Source organism: Ochlerotatus camptorhynchus, unplaced genomic scaffold (assembly GCF_037179485.1).
Source record: "Ochlerotatus camptorhynchus isolate MF236.1 unplaced genomic scaffold, CSIRO-AGI_Acam_v1.1 ptg000130l, whole genome shotgun sequence".
Taxonomy (NCBI): domain Eukaryota; kingdom Metazoa; phylum Arthropoda; class Insecta; order Diptera; family Culicidae; genus Ochlerotatus; species Ochlerotatus camptorhynchus.
Genome location: NW_027040620.1, coordinates 1,905,423 through 1,933,310, shown reverse-complemented (window position 1 = coordinate 1,933,310; position 27,888 = coordinate 1,905,423). Strand labels below are relative to the sequence as shown.

At 39.6% G+C, this 27,888-nt stretch overlaps 1 protein-coding gene across 3 annotated transcripts in view; it reads right to left on the bottom strand.

Moving 5' to 3' along the window:
- Positions 1-27,888, bottom strand: part of AdamTS-A (ADAM metallopeptidase with thrombospondin type 1 motif A) — a 629,564-nt gene that overhangs the window by 86,829 nt on the left and 514,847 nt on the right. For all 3 annotated transcript variants that reach the window (XM_065220620.1, XM_065220621.1, XM_065220622.1), the window contains exon 7: positions 4,481-4,698. In XM_065220620.1, coding sequence (XP_065076692.1) covers positions 4,481-4,698 — 218 coding nt within the window. The remainder of the gene's footprint in view (positions 1-4,480; positions 4,699-27,888) is intronic.

The window sequence follows — 27,888 nt, the reverse complement described above, 5'->3', positions numbered from 1 at the left end:
AGGGTTGTCTTCCTTGGGCCTCGAGGGTATTCAAAAGTCGCTCTCTGGCGGCGTCATTATCCGTACATTGCCAAACTGCGTGTTCGATGTCATCGTAACCGTTTCCACACCGACAGATGTTGCTGTCTGTGTTGGTGTAAGATTAGATGTCAATCTAATCAATGCAAGCAACCAAACTTAAAAATACTATTTTTTGGGTTTTGGATTTACTGATTAACGGTAGACCAAAATGCTACGATGTTTCAGTCTTTGGCTTTGATCTTCTTCATGGGATATAAAGTTGAACCTTCTTCCGTTCATCGCAACCGTGACCTAATCGGGATTTGCTGGACACCATGAGTAAAATACGAGGATCGCAAATCTACTTCCGCACAGCGCTTACTAACACGGCTCCACCTGCATGCAACTGTTGTGGTGTGCAACTAACAATACAGTACATTCTAGTTGAGTGTAGCGGATACGCCCAAACACAGATCGCATGTGGAATCAACGGAACATTAGCTGACGTTTTGGAGCACAACGTGGATAAGTGAATTGGACTTTCGGTCCAAGTTTCATTGAGATGTATAACATTCAGTTGCTGCGCCTTCGTAGCAGGCAACATGTGTTACAATGCTCGAATCAGTAGAGAATGATGATAAAAGAGGGTGAAAATGGCAACAATCGAAAAGGTTTGTTTTTCATTGGTCAGAGTACAAACAAATTATTAATATGAATTTGAAAATCAAGCACGGAAAAACGGAACATTTGATCTTTCCCGTTTAGACCGCCGAACATTTCAGTTGAAATTTTAATAGAAGATTTATTTTGTGAATCAGAAGCTTATGTAATCTAAAGTGAGTTTGAAGCCAAATATTTAAAAATCCTATAATTGCAAGCATTGAAATCTAAATAAAAATCGTGAGTCTAGTGAAATTAAAAACCTGTAAAACAAAAAAAAAAAAAAAACTGACATATTTTTAATGAAAGTGGGAGCTGAAAATTCGTTGGGAGATCTCGAGGAGACTTTCATTCGACGGCTGGCGAGAACTAACCTCGAATAGCACTCGGACCCAGCGTTGCCAGCATTCCATGTTTATCTGGATTTTCCAGATTTCCAGTCGTCTTCCTAGATACACAGACCGATCACGTTAATTTCCAGATTTTTTAAATATGTTCCAGATTTTCCCAGATTTTTTCAATGTGTTGCTTTAAAAATATCACTGCAATTGATGGACAATCTAATAAAAAAAAATCCCAAACTTACTACTTTAATTATTAAAGGCCACCAACGTTTTACATAATTGCAACATCATACATGGAATTGCTACAACATGTTTGCAATGGGTTGCAGAATCATGAAAATTGAGACATGTTTTAAAGATTATTGGCTGAAAAAATCATCAAATTTCTAAAAAATATCGAGCCAGATTTTTTTTTTATTTGGAGTTTTGTTTAGATTTTGCCTATATATTTTTTTAAATCCTGGATTTATAAAAATCAAAACTTAAATATGAAGGATTTTTCCTAACTTTAGAATTTAGAGAAATCGAAAGCTGTTCAGGATTGAAAACAATGAATTGAGCTTTGGAAAATTAGCAAGGCTTTTGAATCTAGACAAGCACCAGGACTTTGAAGTATGTTCGTGCTATTTTTGAGGATAATTAATTAGATTTTAAAGGTGAATTTTAAAATCATCTGATAGTTTTTAGCATTTTTATTTAAAGTACCTGTGAATATTGAGCCACCTTAGCAGTCTGAAATACTTTAGAATTCTGAATTGCCCTAGATTTAAGAATTTTAAGGTAATTCTGAAAATAGTTTAAAGTGAAGTGTGAGTATGCAGTCTGTGCAACCTCTGGTTGAAGACAGTGTCAATTGTCTTTTACAAACTCTGATGACAATTGCATGGAGATTTTGTGAAGATAGGAAATAGTTAGAATTCGGAAGAGAAATCATAGAATATTCTTAAGATGAAATTTAAGGAGAATGCTGATACGAATCGGGAGAATAACTTCAATGGAATTCTGTCCAATGTTTCTATGGAGATTCATTTTTAACAAATTTTAAGAAATCTGGCAATTTCTAGGAGACCTTCAAGGTCATTTTGGCAAAGTACTTGAGTACTTAGGAAATACTGAAGAGGATTACAAAACAATTCTGATCTTACCTACAAATCAGTTCAAAGTATAAGTCTGAAAAGAATGTGACGGTCATTCTGTAGAGCGTACCAAGGAAATTATTAAGAATATTCTAAGGGAACTTCATAGGAAAAAACTGAGACAAAATTATGCCAATTCTCGGAAATTATTTCCAGTTTGAGGGAATTATGGAATCAGCGAGCGGTTTATGAGATATTACAAGAGATGATGGTAAGCACTCTTAAAATTTTACTGAAAAAGTTTGGATTTTATGAAGACTAGTTTAGGGGAATCAAGATAAGAAGTATGATGAAATATAAGGATGATTCAAATTGAACGAAGATATCCTGTGAAGAGTTCCAAGTAAATTCAGACTAACAGAAAATTTCATGATCTGGGACCCAGGAAAAATATAAATTCCAGAATTCAAAAATGACGCTTTCAGACTTTCATTTAAGTTATATAATAAAATTATTCTTTGGCATAAAACTATTTGCAACGGTCGTGTGGAGTTACCCTTAGATTAGATAAACTATGTGTGAGTACCACGATGTTAGGCTTCGATTTTCACTTCAGCCAGGAGAATTTTAGTTTAAAATTAAATTGCCTACTGACCTACCGGATGTTGTGAGTTGTATGATGTCAATGGTGATATATGGTAATATTAGAATTATTTTGAACTAATAACATCTTTAAGAAATATTCTACCTACTGCATCAGTAAGGACTAAATCGACTATTAGTTTAAATAATTCATCCCATCAAAGTTACTTGATTCTTTGCTGGTTCAGAATCCTAAAAATATTTTCTGCAGTATTTTACCAACAATTTAACTCAATTTTGAAATGCTGCGTAATGGATATTTAAACTTTTTGGGTACACTGTGTCAATAATTTTCTTAACTTTTGGATGATTTTAGCAATGCTAACAAGTTTGCTTTGTTTAATATTTTAAAACATGGAATTCATAAACATACGGGTACTAAATTCCAGATGATCATTATACTGATGCAAAATTTGACTTTTTCGCTCCACAGTGCTTAAATGGTTTCAAATCGGGTCATGATTAGCCTCTCAAAGTTACAACTCATTTGGTTAGAAACAGACTTCGCACAAGCCATTTGAAGTTTACATGTAAATTACTATGGGAAATCTCAACTTTTTGTTCATTACCTTCTAGTCTTTTTCCATATTGAGCTGCGAAACAGTTCGATCGCCATTCTTATAGAAAATTTTCTCAGCTACAACTTTGCTAAAGATTGTTGCTATGTAGAACGAGACAGGAAAAAGTTATTAATTGTTTAACAGATTGGTAAATTTATGACATGATCAAGCAGCTGCTCTGTAGGCAACACTGTATTTTGCAGTGTGACATAGTAGCCATGATTTGTATGTCCTATTCAACACCCCAGAAACACCAATGTTGCCTGCTGAGCAGTTGATTGAGCATGATCATAAGACATCAGCGCATTGAACAATTGATAACTTTCGATCCTTTTTTTAGCATTTAATTAAAAAGTGGTGTTGAGCAAAGTTGTAGCTGGAAAAATTTCCTACAAGTACAGTTGAAAACTTTTGAAGCAGACCGATATGATAGACATGAACAAAAATCTTGGTTTTACTATAGTAATTCCCATGCAAACTTCAAATGGTTTGTGCCATCTCAGTTTCTCACCAAATGGGTTAAAATTTTGAGAGGTTAGTCAGCATCCGATTTGTAATCGTTTAAGTATTGTGGAGCGAAAATTTCAAATTTTGCATCACTCTAATGATCATACTGACCGATTTTTACGGGAGATTGGCAGATCATTTTGATTTCAAAAGCATTATGTTAAAAACAGGATTTTTTGGAGCATTCCAGATTTTATATTTTAACTGGTCCAGATTTTTCTGAAAATTACCAGAGAACGCTGCTCGGACCTAAGTCCGTCGGTTAGCGAAGTGCTACGGATCAGACGGAGGGCGATTCCCTGGAGGTAGCCTTTGTCTCACGGTTGCGTACCGTTAAGGGTACAACCAGAGAGCATGGTCATCGAATTGAAGTTTGGCCTCGCGATCGCCACCCGTCACGTCCCGGGAAATATATTTTCAGTACCAGTCTAGATCAACTCCTATGCTCCTCTTGGTGGTCGCCGGTAGATTCGGGTGATACGACTCCCTTACCCTCTGCAAGGTGGAAAACCGATTGTCGTTTCTCTTATGAAGTTTAAAGTACCATTCAATAGTTGCTTTCAATAAAATTGAAGCCCTATGCCAGCTAGTCAAATCCTTTTTGAGGCCTTCTGCGATTTTCACTGAACAATGCTCGGGTTTATCGAAAGAATCGATATCAATATCAGATTAAAATAGCGACAACACTTACGATCGACATCAACGTCAGCACGTACGACTTGAGCGTATCCTTGTGGTACTCCTGCATCTTCTTGTCCACCGCCACCAGCACCTCGATTGTGTACTCGTTGTTCGCAATGTGCGCCGTGCTTCGCTTGCTCCTTGGGCTGCGACCGTGGCGCTGTCCATCGCCGTCACCGACCGGGCTTCCGTCTGTCAGTTCAATGTCTTCCAGCTGCTTGTCGTGTTCTGTAACAAAGAAAGAAGAAGAGAAGAAACGCATGAGGACCTTCTCTCTCTCTCTCTGTCTGTCTCTATTTGTAATCGCGACTACTCTTGAGCAATTCTTAAAACCCACCAACCAAACGACTAACCAACCGCCTTCCACTCTCCCTCCCTTCCCGCTGCTTGGATCGAATCCGACCGTAAGGTGTCATTGAACATCATAGCCTCATCATAATCCCCATTCACAAGAAAAGGGCAGAAACTTGTTTTCATTCATAATAACAACAACAAACCACACAATCATCTCTCCTTCAGCGGAACGCGAGAGAAAACATTCCGATAATTGTTGAGGCTGCCCTCGTCGCCGTCACCGTCGCCATCGTCGTCGGCAGCTCGAATTTCTACGCTGAAAGCACGCATGCTCGCTCACCCGCAGAAACCGGGATGCTGTGGACGGCCCCGGGTTGGCCGGCCGGGTGCGCGACGTGCAACTCGTAAAAATTAAAATATTATGCTAATCAAATTAACGATTTTTAATGTTCCACTCCCTCTTTGGCTTCGAACGGCTCGCTCTCGCGCGTTCGGTTGCCTAGCGAGCGATTGAATGGTGGTGCTAGTGAAGTCGGCATGAAACGCTAGTTAGCATAAATAGCAGACACTTGGTCTAGCTTCGTCACCTCGTCACCTCACTGGCTCGGTCGCTCGCTCGCTGGGTCTCTGTCAAATCAACCTGTTTTCCGATGGTCTTCGTCATCGCTTTGCAGAGCCCCACCGCCTGGATGGTAAGCAGCTGCAGTGCAGTGATTGATGGCTGTGACGGGGCTGCGCAGGTTTGGTCTATGGAAGGGCTTTTGGAATTGGGTAGGAATTTCAGAGATGTTGTTCAAGATTGCGGCATGAACATGAATTATGCGTGTGTGTGTGTGTGTGTGCGTGGAATGCGTTCAACTATTGGTGTGAGGTTTAATGGTATTTATTTCTGAGAATTGGAAACAATTACGACAGCAATGATTAGTCAGTCAGGCAATGAATAAAGTAAAATCACCTACTGAAATACGGATAAATTTGTCAAATCAGTACGAGTTCGTCGCTTGTCAGTTCCTCGGAATGACGACGCATTGAAGTCTTTCAGTTTCTTATTATGATAAAAGTTATGAGGCATGGTACCTCATAAATGGAGTCCAGCTTGTATTAGAGATTTGAGAAACTTCAAGTTAGTGTTTCTCAATCTATGGATCACGACCCACCGAATTTAGGCAACTTGATCATGCATTTAAAAATATCTGTAAACATTTCCCTGATCTTAAAATTATTTTGAGATTCAAATGAACAACCTGTTTCAAAATTATATTTAGATTGCCAATGCCTTTTTTAGTGATCAATGGGTTATTAAGGATATTTTCACGTTTTAAAGGGCGTTCAATCTTTTATTTTGCAATTTCGAAGCCATTTTAATATTTTAAAGCCAGTTTTGAAAGGTTTGGAGGCCATTTTAACCCATTTATCTGTGCCTCTAAAATAAAACTAGGTTCATTGCGAAAATCCTTCAAAACGGGTGTCAAATAAAATTCGAAATATGTATCACCTAAGAGGCAGGCATATCAAGAACTAAAGTGCAAAAATGTCAGAGAAAAAATCGGTTTGATGAATAATCAACCCAAGTAACAATTATGGTTTTATGAGGGTTCTGTAAACCACGACTCAAACTTGTAGAATGCTATAAAACCTCTATAAAACTTGCAATGTTACTTGGGAAAATTTCCTATGGTCATATTGACAAAGGATTAATATTATTGGACGCTATTAATATGCCATTTTGACATTTCGCACCATTTTTCGAACAATTTTGTCATTCCTGGACCATTTGAGACACTGTTCAAATGCCAATACGTTTCCAATACCATTTTGCAATTTTATAGCCAGTTTGAAATGTCTTGGACATTTGGACATTGTTTTAAATAATGTTTGGCTTTTTGACGTTCAATGATATTGAAAGATTATTAAAACAGTTGTTTTGCCGTTTTAATAATTTTTAGTCCATAGTAACCTTCCTACGGTGTTCAAAAAAAGTAACATTTAAGGTGTTCGGGTCATATTGAGCCAGATTTATCCCAACGATTTCGGTGGCATTTCCTTACCAAATTTCAAATTCTTTGCACCCAAACTAATCTTTACGGCTTACATTTTGTGAATACGGCCACAAATCTAGGATTGGCCGGAATTGACCACTCAAAATCGGTGTCCGAAAGATCAAGGTTTGGCCATTTTTGTACGGGTGTTGTTTTCACAATAGGAGTCGTAAAATGCATTTCAAAGGGCTGAATATGTTATAACTTGCGATCAAAATGAACACCACTGACAATGTGTACTGTTCAGGGAAACATTGGCTATCCGGTGACCTCAGCCCGAGCAGGAAAACATAACTTATTAATACCAAATTCAGGTATGAAAATAGCATAACTGGTAACCTAAATATGGTATTAGTGAGGCTGACATAAGAGGTAAAATACCAAAAATAATACCTCAAAAATATTCTACGAATAACGAACAACTAAAAAATTTAGTTATTACAATAACAAACGGATAACAGACGGTTTTTTAGATGCCTGAATACCATAGTTTGATATTTTGAAGGTCTTCTAATACCAATTCAATAACTCTTTTAGATGTTATTGTCTAAAAACTGAAAGATCACATTTTGTTATTTTGGTATTCATTTGATATTTCACAACATATTTCGATAACTGAATAATATCAAAACAAGGTTTTATACCACAAGCATACCGAAATCTGCTATCATACCACATTAAGATATTCTTTTGTTATCGATTAGCTATCGGTTCCTGCTCGGGAAGCACCGAAATCTGCTATCATACCACATTACGATATTCATTTGTTTTCGATCAGCTATCGGTTCTTGCTCAGAATGACAGGTTCCGGAAGCACCGTAAATGAGAATGAAATTATGTGTACTTTCTAATTCGACTTGGCCACCTGGTAGTCCCGGAACAGGTTCCGAAAGCACCGTAGATGTGGCCAATTGATCAATTTCATAGAACCAAGCCGTGCTGCACCTCCAAATCTGCAGTATTTAATGAAGAACTCATCAGAGCCCATTTTTTATCATGTCTGGGGTAACATTGGCCACCTGATGGTCTCGGAACAGGTTCCGGGAACCCCGGAAAGACGGCCAATTTATGATTTTCATAGAAGCAATTCGTGGAAAACCTCAATATTGACAGAATTTCATGAAAAATTCATCAGAGATCATGTTGACATGTCCGCGGCAACATTAGCCATCCGGTGGTCTCGGAACAGGTTCTGGGAACCCCGAAAAGGTGGCCAATTTATGATTTTCATAGAATCAATTCGTGCAAAACCTCAACATTAGCAGAATTTCATGAAGAATTCATCAGAGGTCATGCCAACATGTCCGGGGCAACATTTGCCATCCGGTGGGCTCGGAACAGGTTCCGGGAACCCCAGAAAGGTGGCCAATTTATAATTTTCATAGGACCAACTCGTGCAAAGCCTCAAAATTTGCAGAACTTCATGAAGAATTCATCAGAGGCCATGCCAACATGTCCGGGGCGACATTGACCACCTGATGGTCTCGGAACAGGTTCCGGGAAACCCGGAAAGACGGCCAATTTATGATTTTCATAGAACCACTTCGTGGAAAACCTCAAAATTGACAGAATTTCATGAAGAATTCATCAGAGATCATGTTAACATGTCCGCGGCAACATTAGCAATCCGGTGGTCTCGGAACAGGTTCCGGAAATCCCGGAAAGTTGGCCAATTTATGATTTTCATAGAACCATTTCGTGAAAAACCTCAATATTAGCATAATTTCATGAAGAATTCATCAGTGGCCATGCCAAAATGTCCGGGGCAACATTAACCATCCGGTGGTCTCGGAACAGGTTTCGGGAAAACCGAAAAGATGGCCAATATATGATTTTTTTAGAACCAATTTGTGCAAACCCTCAAAATTTGCAAAATTTCATGAAGAATTCAGCAGAGGCCATGCCATCATGTTCGGGGCAACATTGACCATCCAGTGGTCTCGGAACTGGTTCTGGTAACCTAAAAAAGGTGGCCAATTTATGATTTTCACAGGACCATGTCGTGTGATACCTCAACATTCGCAGAATTCCATGGCTAATTCATCAGAGGCTATGTCAACTGTCTAAAACAACATTGGCCACCTGGTGGTCCCGAAATAGGTTCCGGTTACACCATAAATGTGAACAATTTATCACTTCCATAGAACCAAGCCGTGTGACGCCTCGAAATTCGCAGATCAGAGGCCACGTCAACGTGTCCGGGATTTGGACATTGGGATTCACCAGATGGATTCTTCATGATTTTGGGGCGCCACCCGGCTTTGTTCTATTTAAGTGATAAATTGGCCACATTTACGGTGCCTCTGGAACCTGTTCCGGGATCACCAGGTGACTAATGCGTACAGTTTGAAATGCAACACACCCGTACAAAAATAGCCAAACTTTGATCATTCCGACACCGATTCTGAGTGGTCAACTCCGGTCAATCCTAGATATGTGATCGGATTAAGATAAATTTGGGTGCAAAGAATTTGAAATTTGGTACAATAATGCCCCCGAAATCGTTGGGTCAAATCTGGGTCAATAGGACCCGAACAGCTGAAACGTAATTTTTTTGTTGAGCCCTTCAGGAACGTCCAAAAATTTCGGCCAATACGGAGAAATTGAGTTTTCCATAAAAGTTTAAATGTCATAACATTTTAGAGCGAAGTTTGGACGCTTTGAAAGTGCGAGTTGGGTCATATTGACCCGAACACCGTAGGAAGGTTAAAGATATTATAAGCCATTTTGGTGTTATAAAGTCGTTTTGGAAACAATAGGCGGTTGAGAAGTCGTTTTTAAGGTAATGTTGAGGATTTTAATGGTGTTTTAAAAGGCCACTTCAGTGTTCTGATTTTGCGATTTTAGGCTTTTTTCAGTCGTAATTTTGGCTTTGCAAGTTAGCCCCGAGTTGATCGTACTATTTTGTCGATTTAAAACTACTCATACAATTCTAGACAGAGCTGGAATTAGGGCATAACAGCTTTTGTAAACAATGACTTCTCTCGATGATTTCTCGGAAGTCATGGCTCTCCCTGGCAAATCGACATCACCATCGAGTAGAGGAAGACTTCTCCTACCCGATGGATATGTTGGTTTGTGTAGGCGTGCCTTGAATACCGAGAAATCAACGAGAGAAGTCATTGTTTACAAAGGATGTTACGCCCTAATTACAGCTCTATCTTGACTTCGAAAACATTACGTTAAGCAAACTTCAAGGAAAAGTATATAAATGCGATGCAAGCCCTCTGAACATTTAATCAATTTTTAAACGTTCTCTAAGTCTTACTAGCTATCACCAAACTGTTTTCACTCAATTTATTTGGAAGACTCAATCGTGTTAGCTTTACGGAGCCAATATTTCACTGCTTGTAGTTTAACAAGATTAACTCAACACTGCGTCTAGTAGGGGTGGGCCGATTGCTCCCGATTTACTCGAGGTTAGAAAGGGTAACATTTTTAGGGTAGAATCAGGGGAGTAGCATGGAAATGGGATATCGTTGTCTCATCAGTGAGTTGTCACTGGCATTCTTACTTGAACTTTCTCATAATTCCTTGAATGAAGTGCCTTTAAATTGAGATTTTGAGATTTTTTCGATGCTCCAAAACTTATCTGAAGGTTCCTGAACTTCTCTGAATATTTCTGGAGATCTCTAGACATCTCTTAACTTCTCTGAACATCCCTGAAGTACCCTACATTTTGAGATTTCCTGAGGTCTCCTAACTTTTCTGAAATTCTGAATTAATGATCAAAATTATTTTGTAGAAAATTCTAGGAATATTTCTTCCACAATTTTGTAGTTGTTTCGAACTCCTTCATAATCATGAACTATTGTGCAAAAATTGGGTTATATTTTCTCTCAACAAAAGTCGAAAAAGCTATCCTTATCAAATGATCAAAATTCTTATCAGAAAAAATAAGTGTACAATAAAAAATACATACTTTTCTTCAAATTTTATCGCTTTAAACCCTTCACCGTCGCCGGCAGACATCGTGTAATTTAATTAACTTTTAATCGCCCATTTATCGTAATTGTTAGGTGCTGGTCGTGAACGCGCAAATTACGGGGGATCATTGATCGCTCCTCCAAGCTAACAAGACCTCACTTACTTACCTTACTTACTCAATTATGATTTGCTTTACATTCGCATACGCTGGTCAACTTCGGACCTACTCAAGTAAACAATTTATCATGAAAACACACTTCAAAAACTCGCTGCTTGCTGCAGCTGGCCATCAGCTATGTGTGAAGATAAATTTAACTAGTCGCACATTTGCGCATTCCTCTTGTTGGAAGTCTTAGACACCCGTACGAGGTAGCGGAAAAACTAGTCTTGGCCGGAGATGTTGTAGCCACTGCGGCTCCATGGGCTCTCGTGTGATAATGGTGGTGGTGATGATGATGATGATGATAATGTTACACTGAAGGTGACAGTGGCCAGCTTTATTGCGACATGGCACGGAAAGTTCACGGCATGCAGTTGAGCATTATTTATGCTTCAGGTTTGCCGGGTCCACTACCTCTCCTCGGTCGTCCGTTGCGGGAGCACCCGCCAAGGAACTGTGAGTTGTCAATTTTATGGCCCGCGGATAGGCAAAGCGAATGTTCACACCTTACTATTTACCTTTCTGCCACCGAGACGGGCAAATCGGAAAGAGAACATAAAATAACATCGAACTTGCACCTCGTTAATAAAACTGCCATGCTGCTCCATGTAAATATGTTTGCACTATAAGCAACAACAACCAAACAACATCTTGGCTGAAGCGCTCCTAGGAGGGTACTCATTATGTACGACAGGGATCCACTTTGCGATTGTAGACATAAAACACAAACCGTGTGGTGAGACGATAGACCTAGACTGACTAGCTGGTTCGATCCAATCCGAACCACGCGGCCGGAGAACCTTGAGGTGGATTGTTTTCGTGTCAACGTACAGAGTGAGAGCTTGAAGAAACAAGGTACTTGGCAAACACGGGGGAAGCAGATAATTAAGATGCAGTACCGAACTAATGTGTCTCTCTTAACCCATTAGAAGTGGTTCTTGGCTTAGACGACTGGTTGCGATGACAACATGACACACGGAACGCGAGGGTTGTAGGTATCTACGTTTATCGTAACAAATCGATCTGTCGTGCCGAAGCAGACTGCGCGCGCCCGCCGCTCCCTCACAGTTGCAGCAGGTGCCAATGACATCGAATGGGGTGTGTAAATAGAAACAACTCGCACAGTACTTTAGGTATTCGGTGAGTACATATGCGGGTGATAGCCGAAACTGATCAGAACGAACGATGGGAACTGGCGAGTGAAGCCTTAGTGGATTGCATAATTTTGTGTTTGTTTGGATGTTGGTGGATATTTGTTGGTAGTCATGTCATGATTGTTTCACTGCTTTGGCGGAAGGTTGTTTTGAATTACAGAATTACTTGATCTTTTAATGAGTTGTTCGTGGTAGAGTGCATTACTCTCCTTCATACACCATTTTCATTAGCCCCGCCAAAGATGGCCCTAAGCAGGCGTCGTTCGAAAACTACCACTGCTTGCAGGTCCTCTTCGAGCAATGACCACGTCTCGTGCCCGACACTATTCAAACGCGTACATGCTTGACACAAATTTAGGTACTCGCAATTGATGTCTTTGTTAGGGAAAGCAAGAACAACATGGCTGCCCGATTCACATAGAACTTGGATCTCACTTCGATTATGGTTCGCGTTCGTTTCAGATAAATTTTTAAAAAGTTTGCGCATTTTGTGTCCTATGTGTAGTATTAACTAAGGTTAATTTGCTAGTTGTTGTACAGCTATGCACGCGTTTTTTTATATTTTGCGAATTTTCGAGGCAGTTAATCAAATTGAATGTCACTTTTTGTTGATGTATATTAAATATATTAAATTGCTAAATGTTAAATTTTAAATTTTGTGGTCGGAATTCGGTCATTTTAACTCTCGGATCGCAGTGTGCTGCGCTTGCGGATGGAATTGTGTTTTTTTTGGTCGCTGTTTTATCGTTGACTTCTGACACTTTTTTCAAATATTTTTGCATTTTTTTTTATAAATATCTAAAGCTATACAGTAGGAAATTAGTGCCTTTGAATAGAACTTTTGATGTGTGCTGCTGGGAAAAAAGCATCTACAAACAAGAGGAGGAGGACGCTGGCGACAATAATGTCTTAAGACAGGATCTATAGACACATAATTTGGTGAGATCTTTTCATATTATTTTACTGAAAAAGGATATTCCCAATCGTGTTTTACATCATGCTTCATTAAATACGCGCTGAATTCAAAGCATTGATCTGAACCTGAAGGTGTGCTTGCAGTTCCATAAGCCATGTGATATCGGAACTGTAGACATGTGGAGCTTATGGCTTCTGAAAGTGACTTCGGAATTGGTATGAATTATCAAACATTTTAAAATGGGTTTCTGGATCAACAGTAGAGCTAGCACCTTCTAATTTCCGGACTAAAGCTGCTTTCAGTGATCTCTAAAATGATAATTTCAAGTATATTTCTTCCATAATACCACTTGCAAGAAATGTTGCAAACAATATTTTGAATGTTAACTTGTATGATACATGACGCTCCTTTTATATGCATCATAGTGATAGAAATTCACATTACTTTTTTCAACTGTGTAGGCTAAGAACCATTTTCAACCAACTTGGCCAAATTCGAGAACGGTTACGCTCCAGAAAATAATCAAAATGTGTTTTGAAATAAAATTCAGCATGAGACATTTTTACTGTATTATACTCAATTCTGTAACACGATTTTTTTCGTCTCTATTTTTAATCGTGTAATCTCAAATTGCTACCAAGTGTAATGCAACATGTTTCAAAACATAAAAAAACCAAGAATAATATGATGGAATTAAAAAATGTGTACCCATCCTGCATAAGGGCAAAATAATGAACCCTCTGACCCCGTAACGTGGGTAGATCACCTTTTCGTGGTACGTTACGGGATGTAAGATCTACCACCGATTCCTAGTCTTAACTACTTCAAAACAGGGGAACAGGATTTAATCAGTACTTCAAGGAACACATCTTAGTCCTTGTTACTTTTTATGCCTTGTTGATAGTGATAACCCAACAAACAATTTTAGCTGCAGATTAGCTTATGCAGCCAAAACTTGCCTTATGCAGCTAATTTTTGCCTGTATAAGCTAAGCTGCAGCTAAAATTGTTTGTTGGGAAGTCCTCGGGTTGCCTGGACCGAGGATGATCTTGAAACAAGGAAAAAATTAGTTAGTTAGTCTTCACCTATGTTATTCCTAATCTTCTATTCGTTGTTCCCTAGTTTGAAGTCGTTAAGACTAGGGTTCTGATGCATGGTCATTGCTTGTTTTTGTTGCTAAGGAATCCAATTTTAACTGACAAAGGGGCGCGTCTTTGGAGGGTGTTTCAACACTCCGAAGGGTATGACTAGCGGGATCTTTCATTTAACGGGTGTTAAATAAAAATGAGAATGATTTCAGTGCCGTCCAGCGCTCTTGTGAGAGCATCGCGACTAAGTTGCGTCGTACGGCTGACCAGGGCCCCTTCTCCAATATTCATTGACGTTTTTTTTGAAGAATAAACATTATGTTTTTAATAAAAAAATACTGAATTCGCTGAATTTTTTTAAAATTTATAATAGCTATATGACTGAAAAAAATCTAATTTTTTATTGAACACCCATTATAATCGATTCCTTGCGATGAAGGCAAGAATGACAACTGTATCCAAACCGAATACTGTGTGAATACGCAGTGGTTTATGTCCCGAACAAAGGAAAAAAGCGCCTCTGGTGCCGTAGTTCTCAAGTAAACCTCAATCCAATGGCATAGACGTGTTGGTCAACAAGTTTATCGAAGACAAAAGCGGTTTATATATTAAATCAAATGAGATGATCCACAACATTCTCGATTTCTAAAAATCCCATTTCCTTCGTTGTGGTTCCTTGTTTTCACCTCCTATTAGGTGCAAAGAAGGATACCTGAGTGAAATAGAAATATGAAGCTTAAAGGTATTTTAGAGACGAAAGGGGGAAGGATCATATTTTCTTAAATTCTTCTGACGTACCTAATGGATGCTCGCTAGCTCGAAACAACGAATGGTCGACACTTTTGGTATTGACATCTCCTCAGCCAACATAGAATGTTGTTGATTCACGTGGGCAATTGGCAAACTTTTACCACAGCTGTAAGGCCATTTCGCAATGTTGCTACCGGTTCATTTATCCCCCAATCATTGCCATGGGAATCTGCCATCGGAAAAAAAATGTACGTTTGTTTTTGGTACACACATTTATTTGAATATGTCGTTGACCTCGGAAACCCTCTCGAAGGAAAACAAAAACCCAAATAAAAATGACCAACAACAGCGGAAATTTCAGCGAATCTCAACTATTTAATTATTTGTTAATGATCCCCATCGGTAAGGGTTCACCCAACATTTTTCGTTTATTATTTTTCGCACAAAAAAAGCATCTATTGAAATTTTCTGTTTACCTCTGACTGCCGAACAACATGTGGTATGTCAACACACCATGGCACTACACTGCTAAGAGGTTTCCCATGCATAGTATAGAAGGTGTTCAGCACTTGATTCGGCAGAGATGGAAGATGGAGAAAGAGTATCCTCCCATTCAATCCTCTACTCGCCACAGCAGGTGCCACGGGTTGTTAATTACCACCTCTGCAAAAAAAATAAAACCGATTCCTTCTACAAAGCCAACCTTTGTGCATCGCCCGTCATCATCGATGCGGCGAGAGGGGGCACAGATTATGAATTGCGCGCTTTCAACTAATAGCAATAATAGTTTATAATAACAGTCACGGGTGTAATACTCAATCGACGGGGGATTAGGTGGAAGGAGGGGGGTGGTGAGGCGACGACGGAGGTGTAATAAATTGGCCAATAAGGCAAACCGAACGAGTGGGCATTAGAAGACTCTTACCGGGTTGAAGAAGACACTTGAGGATTTATCAAAGCACTGCGAGCAAGTGGCAGCAGGTAGGTGTGTAGGACTCAGTTGACTGTTAGGAGAATGTTCAATGGAGGAATAACGTACGTATGCATCATGATCCAGCACCACCAGCTGGGCCCCGTAATGCGCGGTGATGGTAATTTTTCTCCGGAGCTTTCGTTTGATGTTGGTTGTGATCCAACAAACGACAGAGTGGGAAGAAGTAATTTCAATGATTTAGACGGTTTTACAAACAAAGTTGCCCGAGCAGCTGATAGAAGAGTAAAAGGACTTTAGAACGTCCACTTTGAGTATTCGTTAGCAATAAATCAGCTGTTTCTAAATGAATTTGCAAACCAAAAACTAGAACAGACCAGCCACCGATGAATCGTTGGAACGTGTCCCAAGCGAAAACATTAACCCCATCGATTGCTTCATTTAAATTTAGATGATCTTACGCCATTGTACTTACACTAAACGACTGGAGCAGACGTGCTTGAATGCATCAAAAAACCGCCCTTGTGAATGGTCCCTTGGCTTGTTGGAATCCGAGATTTATGACCCGCAAGTATTACGCAATCCGAGCGTCGTCGTCGCGTCAAGTTTATTAGAGCGTTTTGTGTCCGTGCGCGTCGGTGTTGTACACTAGCAAACTCCAAACAAACTAACTAGGACATGCGGTTGTCACTGAAGTGGCTCTTAATGAGGTCTTGCGCCTTTGGTTGTAGAGTTAGTCTCCCACAACCCATTTGGATGCATGCACTTCATCATTCGTGACACGTGTGTCATTTCATAACCTAAAAGCCACCACTAAACGCACCGTTTGATGATTACAAATGCGGGTCTCAATTAAATGTCAACAAACTTCACTGTCAACTCTTTTCAAGCAAAAGAAGAAAAAAAAGAAGCAGGCAGTAATAACAACAAAGAGCAGTGCACATAAATCTGTAAATGTTTTCATGTTAAACATATCATCCGCGCAGCTCGAGGAAAGTTGACTGACATTTGAGCATTTGTCAAACATGGAGCAACACGCGGCTGCCACTGCTGACTGGTAGCACACGACGATAATACGATAATATTTGTTTCGCCTTTTTTGAGCAATAAAACTTGTGTACTTGTCGTGATTCTTGTTTGTAGTTTGATGAACCGTTCAGCATGGAGCGTCTACAAGGGAGGTGAAATGGATTGACTTGAAAACGTGAGGTCCAGATGCCGGTCGAGTTGTGTGGTTGGAGATATTACACTGAGGCAAGATCCACTTATGAATTTTAGCCACAAGAAATCAGTATGTGCATTCCATTGTTTTGCGTTATGAAAAATAATTTTGTTAAAAAATAATAAAGCGAAGCAGACTGGAACCGAACCATGGACGTTGAGAGTACGAGGCTGTGTGTTGACCACTTGTCTTTCATCGCTTGCAATCCCATGGGAAAATTAAATGGTTAACGCGAGACGAAAATTATTCATAAGTCACGCTTATTCATATGTTTCGTTCATTAGTCGAGCCTTATGAAATTCTTACGTTTATTTGCCTCAGTGTAGTTTTGTTCAATCGCAACGATCATTCAGCCAATATGAGCTACTTCAAGCCTTCATGGAATTTTTTGAAGTAATTGTATTTTGTTGAATTGGAGACGGAGTCGGATTTAGAGTCGGTAGTGATGAAACGTCGCTAGAAATATTCCACAGCCCCAGACAGTCTTTGAGTAATGTCAAGCGCACACTTTTTGCCTGTAGATTTGAAGACATACTTCAATAATCTATAATTGGTTGCTGATCTGGCCAAAACCAGGGCCAAGAAACAATTTCTAGTTCATCAGTCTCTATTATTTGTCACTGAGAAGCTGTTCCGAAACCAAGTAGAATTCGTTGAGTCACAGCGTTGAACATGACTATTGGCCACGAAAAGGCTTGCCAATGCACATCAAAAATCGACTACATACATCCGAACATTTGTTTATCTCAAATCGACGGAAGACATTCCGCGCAACTACCATAAACCGGACTACTTCATGTTGATCTCCGTCAAGCTTTGTCTACAATTTGGACTTCTACATCAACACAAGTCAAGCAGCTTTCAGGTTCAATTGTCTATACTTGGTGAGTTCGTTCCATTTTGTTAATTTTTATCTTTTCAAACTAGTAACGTTGGGAGATCACCTATTTGTGGTGCGTTACTGGTATAAGATTTACCATCGAACCCTAGCCGTGACAACTTCAAACGAGGAAATCAGGATTTTCCAGTTATCAAAGGATCACATTTTAGTCCTTGTTATGACTTGATAATAGTGACAAGACTCGGGCAGTGACCACCACCGTTATGCATGTCTATATTGTATATTTCAAATCAAAAATATTCTTTATGTTCATAGATTTCACATGATCCTTTTCCCTTTGTCCTTCTCCTTACTAGGAGAAGAGTTAGTGCTCATCCCCCAATCGTCAGAAGAAAATGGAGTATCACTTAACCTTTCTAGCTTTGATGCTTCCAACGACCAACCAATCATATAATTACCCAAATCGGAACGTACGGTTCGAGATGTCCACGTTTCATCCATTTATTGGATTCTGAAGCATCGTGTTTAATTCTTCGATTTTAACAGGTCCGATGTTTTCTGAATCATCTAACCCCTTAAATGCTGCACAGTAGGCCTGGCCGTTTTGATATGTGTGACGCATCTTCGATGTAAAACATATATCAAATAGACAAGAAAAATGATGTAGGTATATATAGTTGGTGCTCGATTAGATTAGATTAGATTAGAGATAGACATACTTCAAATCTCGGCGTTCATCGTACGGGTTAGGCAAAAAGTGTGCGTTTGACTTGCACTGCCGCATTAATGGCCCTTTGCTCATTTTCAACTGCTATTCAATTTTCATACTGCCGTACTCTAACGGAACTATCTACCTACCCTCTTCTAAGACCATTCTCTAGCTTATAAATTATCACACTAAAGCTTCATGTTAGATAGCATTTTCACTGAACTGGCAGCAATTCACTACACTTTGGAAACTATTGCTTCACTTATTCCAGACCACTACTTTATTTTTACGGATAGTCTCAGTTCTGTCGAGGCTATCCGTTCCGCTAGGCCGGTAAGGCACTTCTCGTATTTTCTTTTGAAAATACGAGAGCTGCTTAGTGCTTTATCCGTGCGCTCTTTCATCATCACCTTCGCGTGGGTCCCTTCGCATTGCTCAATTTTGGGCAATGAGAAGGCGGATTCACTTGCGAAGGTGGGCGCTATGGAAGGCGACATTTATGATCGACAAATCGCCTATAGGGGTACTGGGGGTAAGACGGACAGTGGGGGTAAGACGGACAGTTGCTTGTTTGCATGTTCATCTTTTGATTTTTTTGTAAAATTATCACACCCACCCTTCATTCACAAAATTGAATGCCTTTCGAGACACCCTGCTATGTGCAGGAACTGTCAAATGTAAAAATATAAACAAAAACAAATCTAGCTTGCTCGCGCAACGCAGCGATGTTAATTTCGGTGTTGAATTTTTAAGGTTTTTCTGCTTATAAACAGTCAAATACATAAAAAACGTGTTGTCATTTTGTTCCTGGTTCAATTCCGGTTGTTTTGTTGGATGAAGTAAGTAGGTAAATTTTGTTATCTGGAGTGCGTGCACTGGCACTTTCATAAATAACTTACCAGTGGGGTGATTCGGACAGTCTCTCCCGGGGCAAGACGAACAGTGCTGATATCTTATAATACGCAGTTTATATTACAGTGGTTTAATTTTTTTTATAGATGCCGCGTGTATACAAGCGTAAAACAAGCCGGAAGTCCTGGACAGAAGCGCAATTAGCTACAGCTAGGCATGCCATCGATTGTGGCATGTCCGTGTATGGAGCTTCTGCGAAGTATCAGATTCCACGAAGTACTCTCATCCGGCGGATCGCCTCACCAGATGTGCCCAAGAAGATGGGACCGAAATCTACTGTTTTCACGCTTGAGCAAGAACAGGAACTTGTTCGGCACCTGCATGATCTGGAATCGCGGTTCTACGGAATTAATATGACGGACGTGCAGAAGCTCGCGTATGAGTTGGCGGAAAAGAATGGGATACCCCATTCGTTCAACAGAAAGAAGCAGCTAGCGGGACGAGACTGGCTTCACGGATTTTTAAAGCGGAATCCAACTCTATCCTTCCGCAAACCGGAAGCGACATCTACGGCACGTGCCAGAGGGTTCAATAAACCCTCTGTGAATGCTTTTTTTGATATGCTGGAAGCAACATTGACCGACAAAGGGTTCCCGCCTTCGCGTATATACAACGCAGATGAAACCGGGATCAGTACCGTAAGCTCTTTTACAATTTTCTTATAATTGAAACTTACACTTACTGTAATATTTTAGGTCCCTCCCAAGAAACAGAAAATAGCAGCAAAAAAGGGGAAGAAGCAGGTGGGTTCCATCACGTCGGCAGATAGAGGAGACACGACATCAGTAGTTATGTGCATGTCTGCGGCTGGTCATCACCTGCCACCCTACGTTATATTTGCTAGGGCACGGATGCACGAATCGTTAAAAAAGGGAGCGCCAAGTGGAACCAAGTTCTCTTGTAACCCTTCTGGATACATGACCGCAGATATCTTCCTGGATTGGTTTGAGCACTTCCTGGAAAATGTGCACCCAACTGTGAGCAATCCCGTTCTTTTGATCATAGACGGTCATAGTTCGCATACGAAGAACTTGGCGTTCGCAGAAAGAGCTCGAGCGAATTTTGTAACAGTGTTGGTTTTACCACCACACTGCAGCAATAAAATGCAGCCACTCGACATCTCTTTCATGGGGCCGTTTAAAATCCACTACGCGAGTGCAGCAGAATATTCTTCTTCTTCTTCTTCTTCTTCTTCTTCTTCGCATTTCAAGCTTATTGCATATCGCATATTAGCTTATTGCGTGCTCTCAACTTAGTGTTCTAGATGCACTTCCATAGTTATTAATTGAGAGCTTTCGATGCCTGTACCATTTTTGCATTGGTATAATTGTGTGGCAAGTCCAATCATACTTCTATGCCCAGGGAAGTCGAGAAATTTTCCAACCCGAAAAATTCCTAGACCGGACCGGGAATTGAACCCAGCCACCTCCAGCATGGTCTTGCTTTGTAGCTGCGCCTTTACCGACTGAGCTAAGGGAGGCCCATCGGTCAATATGACGTAGCCGAATTGATGGGCACTGCGTTTGTAAAAGCCGCCACTACAAGCGTGGCCATCAACGGTTTCAAAAAGTCCGGAATATGGCCGGCAGATCGAACAGTATTTCCAGACGAAGCCTTCGCGCCATCCGAAGTGACCGACCAGCCTGAAGCAACTGATTCAACGGATGTGCAACATTGTGGTACGCCTATGCAAAACTCGGCTATCGTCGTGTTGAACGACTCGGCCGAAGAACAACCATATACAGTTGGTACTTCTTCAGGTAATCCCGAAAACAGAAATAACGCCCTGAGTCAAGTTTCTGAAACTCCTCCGAAATCTTCGTTCGAGGTGTCACCGTCGCAGATTCGTCCGCTACCAAAAATGGCAGTACCGAGAGCATCAAAGAGAAAACGCAAATCAGAAAAAGCGGTAGAAATCACTTCTGGACATTATCGCCAAGGTCTAGCAACAGCTGAGGCTTTGAAGGAAATTAAATCAATCAAAAAGGGCCAGAAACAATCGTCTACTAAACGTCAAAAAGTGGACAGCCATCCTGAAGATGTTCTATGCGAACTATGTGGATTTTGTTTTTCTGGATCAGTTGAAGGGCAAGGCTGGAACAAATGCCTGAAGTGCTTGAAGTGGTTCCATGCTCAATGCTCAATGCAATGGTTGATACTATTTGTCCCTCCTGCACCTAAACAAGTTCATAAGGTTCCTTTTTAGTATGTTATTGTTATATTTACATGACATGTACATACAATGTGAAAATTAATCCATTATACCTGTACCTAAGCATTTAACTTTATCGCTATTTTTAGAGCACTACCGTTCTGTAATGTCATAAGAATAATTACTGTAAGGAGAGCAATAAACACCATCATCGTAAAAACCATCTTTCTTTAAATGTGTCACATTCAGAGAATGCATTGCATAATTTTTAAAATAGAGAAAAATTAAATTTACAAGACTGTCCATTTTACCCCCGCCACCTGTCCATTTTACCCCCACTACCTGTCCATTTTACCCCCACTACCTGTCCATTTTACCCCCGCCACCTGTCCATTTTACCCCCACCACCTGTCCATTTTACCCCCACCACCTGTCCGTTTTACCCACACCTAACTCAAATTATGAATTATTACACTATTTTTAATTTCAAAATTAATCATTACATTTCGTAACTTCAAATAAATTAAGGCATGTAGTTTCTCAAAGCATACGTTTAACCTACAGAATACTGAGATTGCAGGCAAAATATTGCATTCAGCGTAGATAAAACTGAGCAAATCCTTAGGGTGTCCGTCTTACCCCCAGTACCCCTAGTGATTTTTTTTCAATTTATCGTCAGCAGTCACTCGTTAGCTGGCAACATCAATGGAGTGAAGGGAGCTTGGGACGATGGCTACATTCAATTATCCCTAAGGTGTCGAAGTTTGCATGGTTCAAAGGGTTGGACTTGGGTCGAGACTTCATACGCGTGATGTCTCGTCTCATGTCCAATCACTATTGTCTAAGCGCTCACTTGTTCCGTGTAGGGTTGGGAGACAGCAATCTCTGTGAATGTGGACAAGGTTAGCAGGACGCTGATCACATCCTTTGGCCTTGTGCGGAGAATCATGGAGTCAGAACACATTTGTATGATTCCCTTCGGGCTCGAGGTAGACAATCCAATGTTCCGGTTCGAGATATCTTGGCTGGGCGCGATTTGGAATATATGAAACTCATATATGAATTTTTTAAATTCATTAACCTTAGGTTGTAGATAGTTTGTTTTATTAATTTGGTATATTTGTCAAGATGAATGTGTTTGCGAGAAAGTGTGTGTGTGTATATACATTCCTTCTGTAGTATTCATGTTCATCTCATGTTGAAATGATCAGTTCTTTAGATTTAAGTAAGTGTTTTAGAAATAGTTACCACATTAAAACAAATAAAATTCGTAATCCTCTCAACCTTTCCCCATCCTTAAATTGTAAAACTCCATAACCTCGAGACGACCGCGAGTAATCGGTTAAGCCCCCCTTAACTCTAGTTTTAAGATTCTTATTGTTGAAGAAAAAGAATATCTCGGCTCTGTAAAGTTTATTCGACTGGGCCTGTACAAATAAACGAATTACAAAAAAAAAAAGATAGCATTTCCATTTCACTTCAGAATTCTTCTCAACATGCCCAAGGTTAAATTTATTTTGATCCTTTTTGGAAAATTTCAAAAGCAGTTTGTTCCGACGCATTATTTCAGATTGCAAAAAGCTCGCACTATTCGATTCCGTCTAACTTTGAAAAATTTGAAAATTTTGTAAAATCCATGACTGTAAAAAATATAAGAAAATTGTTTCATCTTCATGATTTCACATGTTCTCTAAATATCAGAGTTTTAAAATATTATCGGACGCTGGTCATAATATTTTGTTTATCTTGAACACTACCCTCCCCCTCTTTAATACATCCACATGACCATGGACATTTCCAAAGTTACAGAATAAAAATTTTCTCAATCCCTCCTATCGAAAGCAATCAAACTGAATGATTCATTGGTACATTTGATTGAATGATGTGGAAAGTGAGCGATTGGATTTTGAAATTGGAATACGGAATATTTATTTTTTTTTTAAATATAGGGGAATTTACGTATTCTCGGCAACCTAAGCAGCGACCTTCTTTCTATAGCCTTTTTCTCTAAGGAACGCACACATATGCAGTATTGGTTTGTTTACAATCTCTTGCTGCCAGCTGCTCTAACAATTTCAGTCGAAAGAATTGTCAAAAACTGTTTTGAAACGCTTTTACAAAGCTCCAATCTTCTCTAGTGAGAGCGAGTATTGTCGGCAACCAATTTTTCTTCGGCAACCGTTCCATTTGAACTGCATGTAAATCTGCTGTTCTATTATCGGCAACTCGAAATCAGCTACAATTTGTAGTGCGTGTGTTTCATTTCAAGAAAACCTTGCTAGATTGCTTTTTCTCAGTGGTAAAAATATAGTCAAAGTGAAGCTGAAAGCATAAAGAATCGTTTGCATGCATTCAGCGAAGTGTTTTCGTAAGAAAATCCAGTGAAAATAGTGTTTCAATTTGGGTTCCCGAAAATAGTCTGGCATGCCGAAGCCGTCATTTCCCCTATTAAAGGTTTAGAAATTTTACAATTTTACAATGATTGCTTGAATTTCTGCTTGAAATACTGTGGAACTATTGTCCATTGGTACAACTTTACTGACTCCAGGGCCATAGACCCCAGCTCCAGTATTTTCACCCATTTTCGACCCGTCGGTTTAAAATACAATAAATCCTGGACGTACATTTGGCCCACCAGTTTCCCATATATGGCGGCTTGATTTAACCACTTTGAAGGGAACATCATAGTTTGTTCATAGAGGTAACTATAAGACCAGAAGGTCCCGAAGAAACGTGCTCAACTTTTTGGCTCATCTCTGGTACTCCCAAGCTAATCGATGCACCCCTCGAAACATAGGAGAATCCACGAACCCCTCATTTTGTATCAAAACAAACATAGTGTAGTACTAGAATTTTGACTAGAATGGGGTACGCTTATAGATGTACTTGGGACCAATAGGCTAGTCAAGTAGTGAGCCAATTTAAAATCGTTAGTTTCCACCGGTTTTGTCTTCGTTACCATCCAATCCTCCACTGTATTACCAGCTGAATTTAAGTTGAAAATCTTAAGGATACTCAAATGCAATACCAGATTGCCATCTAAAATTTTATTTTGACGTTTGAACTGTAGGGAACTTTCTGTTGCCTGTTATTTAACAAATTGATGCAAAGGCAGAATATTGAGAAGGTCATCCAAGATGGTGTACTTTTCATTACCCCTGTCATTGATATACAAGAAAGTCTTTGCAGTTTTCCTAACTTCTTTTGAGCGGTTATTTAATTTATTTTGGGCCACTATATCATAGGTAATGTTTGGTCGAACTATTGCTGAATATATCCAGTATACCATATTTGGTCGTAGTCTCCATGTTTCCCCCCACAGCTTTACTGCAAACCCATAGCGCATTTATAGTCTTAGCGATAACCTTATTGAGATGAGAGTTCCAATTAAGTTTCCGGTCCAAAGTAACACCTAGGTATTTAGGTCTTTTGGAGGTCGTATTTTCATATTTTCCACGTACCATAATGGCCACAACGTAGCCAACCACCTCGAAATTTTGCTCCGCCAAACTTTTAAGGAGTTTGTCCACTACTAGAGACCACAATAAGGGTGATAGTATCCCTCCCGAAGGGCAACCCGTTATCTTATAGTTAGTTGGGCAGCTCCAAGATCAGTATTTATTTCTCGATCTGTGAGCACCCTTTGCTTCCATAACTGAACGCATTGAACTGTAGGATGCATTGTCGAATGCACATTTAAAATCGAGAAGCGCAACCACGGCTATTTGCTTGACTTTAAGCGATTTCTCGTTTTTTTTTAAACTAGCGATTGTAGAACCGTTATCGTAGATTTATCAACCAAATTGGAAATTTGATGAAATCATCTAGAATTTTTCCATTGTCTTTAATAGAACAGAACCTTTTCCCCTACTTTTGGTATGTAGCTGAGAGTAACACTGGCTTTGAATAGTTTAGTAAGGAGGGGGCTGAACGTTTCTTTCCGCTGTTGAAGTAATACTGGGAATATTCCATCTTTCCCGGCCGATTTGAAAGGTTGAAAAGAACTCAATGCCCATTCCATGGTGTGAAGATTTCACAAGCTATCTGATAGGCATCTATTGACCATTCATGTCTCGCCATTTCAAAGTCCAGTTCTTCAGGTGAAAATGAAGTCGGCTTCCCAGAGAGTCCTCATCATTTCATCCAGTGTTTCAGAAGAGTCAGCAGTAAAACTACCATCTTTTTTTTAAGGCTGCCAAGGTCTTTTGAAAGAACTTTTGTATTGACTTTTTGTATTGACCCCAATCTGAAGTAGCTTTAGCTCTAATCGACAATGGTCTGGACATCTTCCGGATTCATTTTAGTAAATCACGCCAAATGACATTTGGCTGATCGACCGTCATATCTAAAATAAAGAAAGTTTCAAGAAGATCCTGGACTACATTTGGTACAATTTCCTTTAGATTGGAACAGGTTTGTTGATTGATAACCGACTATAAGGTCTGCGTTAACGACTGCATTGCAAATTCACCATTGCAGACGTTAACGCTCGACGGGTATCAATACCCTGGTATAGCACATTTTCCTAATCCAGTAAGTTTGAAGGTTCTTGAACCCCAGTTTTAAATAATATCAAGCTTAGGGTCTAACATATTCTTATTTTCCGGTCGAAACAACATTTTTCGGATTCTGAAACCTGAAATGAATGACACAAATTCAAAACCCGAGAAGAGAAAAAAAAAACCTTATAAGGCAGACCTGCACAACGTACGGCTCATTTTGTTTCTTATTAAATGACTAAACTGCAAAAAACAACAACAAAACGATGGGATTTTGAAGTGTCAGCAGTATATTTGTAAATATCGCGTGAGATCTTTCATTGACAACGACATTTGCCAACCCTGCTTGTGGCATCAATATCTGAAATTTTTCGTACCTGGAAAAAACCGGGATTTAAATTTCTTATATTTAGTGGGCACCCTGCAGTTCCCAAGTAACATTTTAAGTTTTTTAAAGTAATACAAAGCTACTATAAAACAACATTCATAAAACCCTGGTCAAGGCTATTTTGCCATTGATGAATCCACCAAAACCTCATTAAGACTAGAACCCGAACGGCGCCGGTGGTGTAGTGGTAAGCGTGATTACCTCTCACCCCAGCAGGCCTGGGTTCAATCGCAGTCGGCGCCGCTGGGATGTTCTGAGGCATAAGATCTCTGATCACGCCTTCCTTCGGATGGGAAGTAAAGCCGTTGGTCCCCGGTTCATGAGTTGATGGGTCGATAGGTAGGGTCCAGGTGTGGGAGCTGCCTCCTGGCACGTCGGTCGCATTGGTGCTCAGCACGAAAAACAAGATCGACGGAAAAAACAAACCAAAGGAAAAAAAAAGACTAGAACCTGTCTAGTTGGCCCATCTTGGAGAAGGTTCTGAAGGGTATATTTTCCTAGCTCTTCGAGATTGAATTACTGCCAAAAGGTTGTATGGCAAACGTATTGAGAACCATTTGAAACCCTTATTTAAGCTACAATAAAAGCTATTTGGCAACAATAAAAACCTTTTTAAAGCCATTTTCCCTAGCCACTTGCTTAATCCACTAGAAAAATCATCAATCAAGATAGAAAAGGATTCAAAAATACCAATTGATCTTAACAATATAATAGAAATATAAACTGATAATATAAAAAGCCTATTCAATTTCCAAAATTATTAACATTGTTCTCATAAAGTGCCCAAGTTATAGGTGCCATATTAAATCTTGAAAACAATGATCAAACTTTGATCAGACTTATTATTTTTAATTGAGAAGAAAAATTAATTATTCTTCAGATTGCTCATTAAGCTCAGCCGAGATATGTTTTATGATTATCGTATTTCAAATATCTGCTCATTCCTAAATTGACCAAAATAAAGTTATATCCATGGAAATACACATTGAAAACGAAGTTTGTAAAAATCAAACTAAATAATTGTAACATGGCGGTGGCTTCGCATGGGCCATTTGTGAAAAAGTTGTTTTGCTTTAATGAAATCCCTCACAAATTCATAAGGTTTTAAAATAGCTTTTATGAAGAAAACTTCCTGACTGAATTGTATTTATCTAAAGCCATTTTGCTTGATCCTATCCCGTTCATATTTATGGCAGCATTTATGGAGGCAAAGTTGCCTGCAAAGAGTTAAACGTCAAAGTTTGTTTATCTTTCGATAGTTGCGTTGTTCGATCATTGCAACGAGGTTTTACTCCAGCGTTCTTCCAAGGGATTTTCTCCCGCTGAATTGGAATCAGTTACTAAGAAAGTGTCCACAACTGTTTGCAACATTTTGCATATATGGCAACAACTGGAAGCTCAAACGTTCCCGTAAAATATTCCCTTTTCCGGATGAT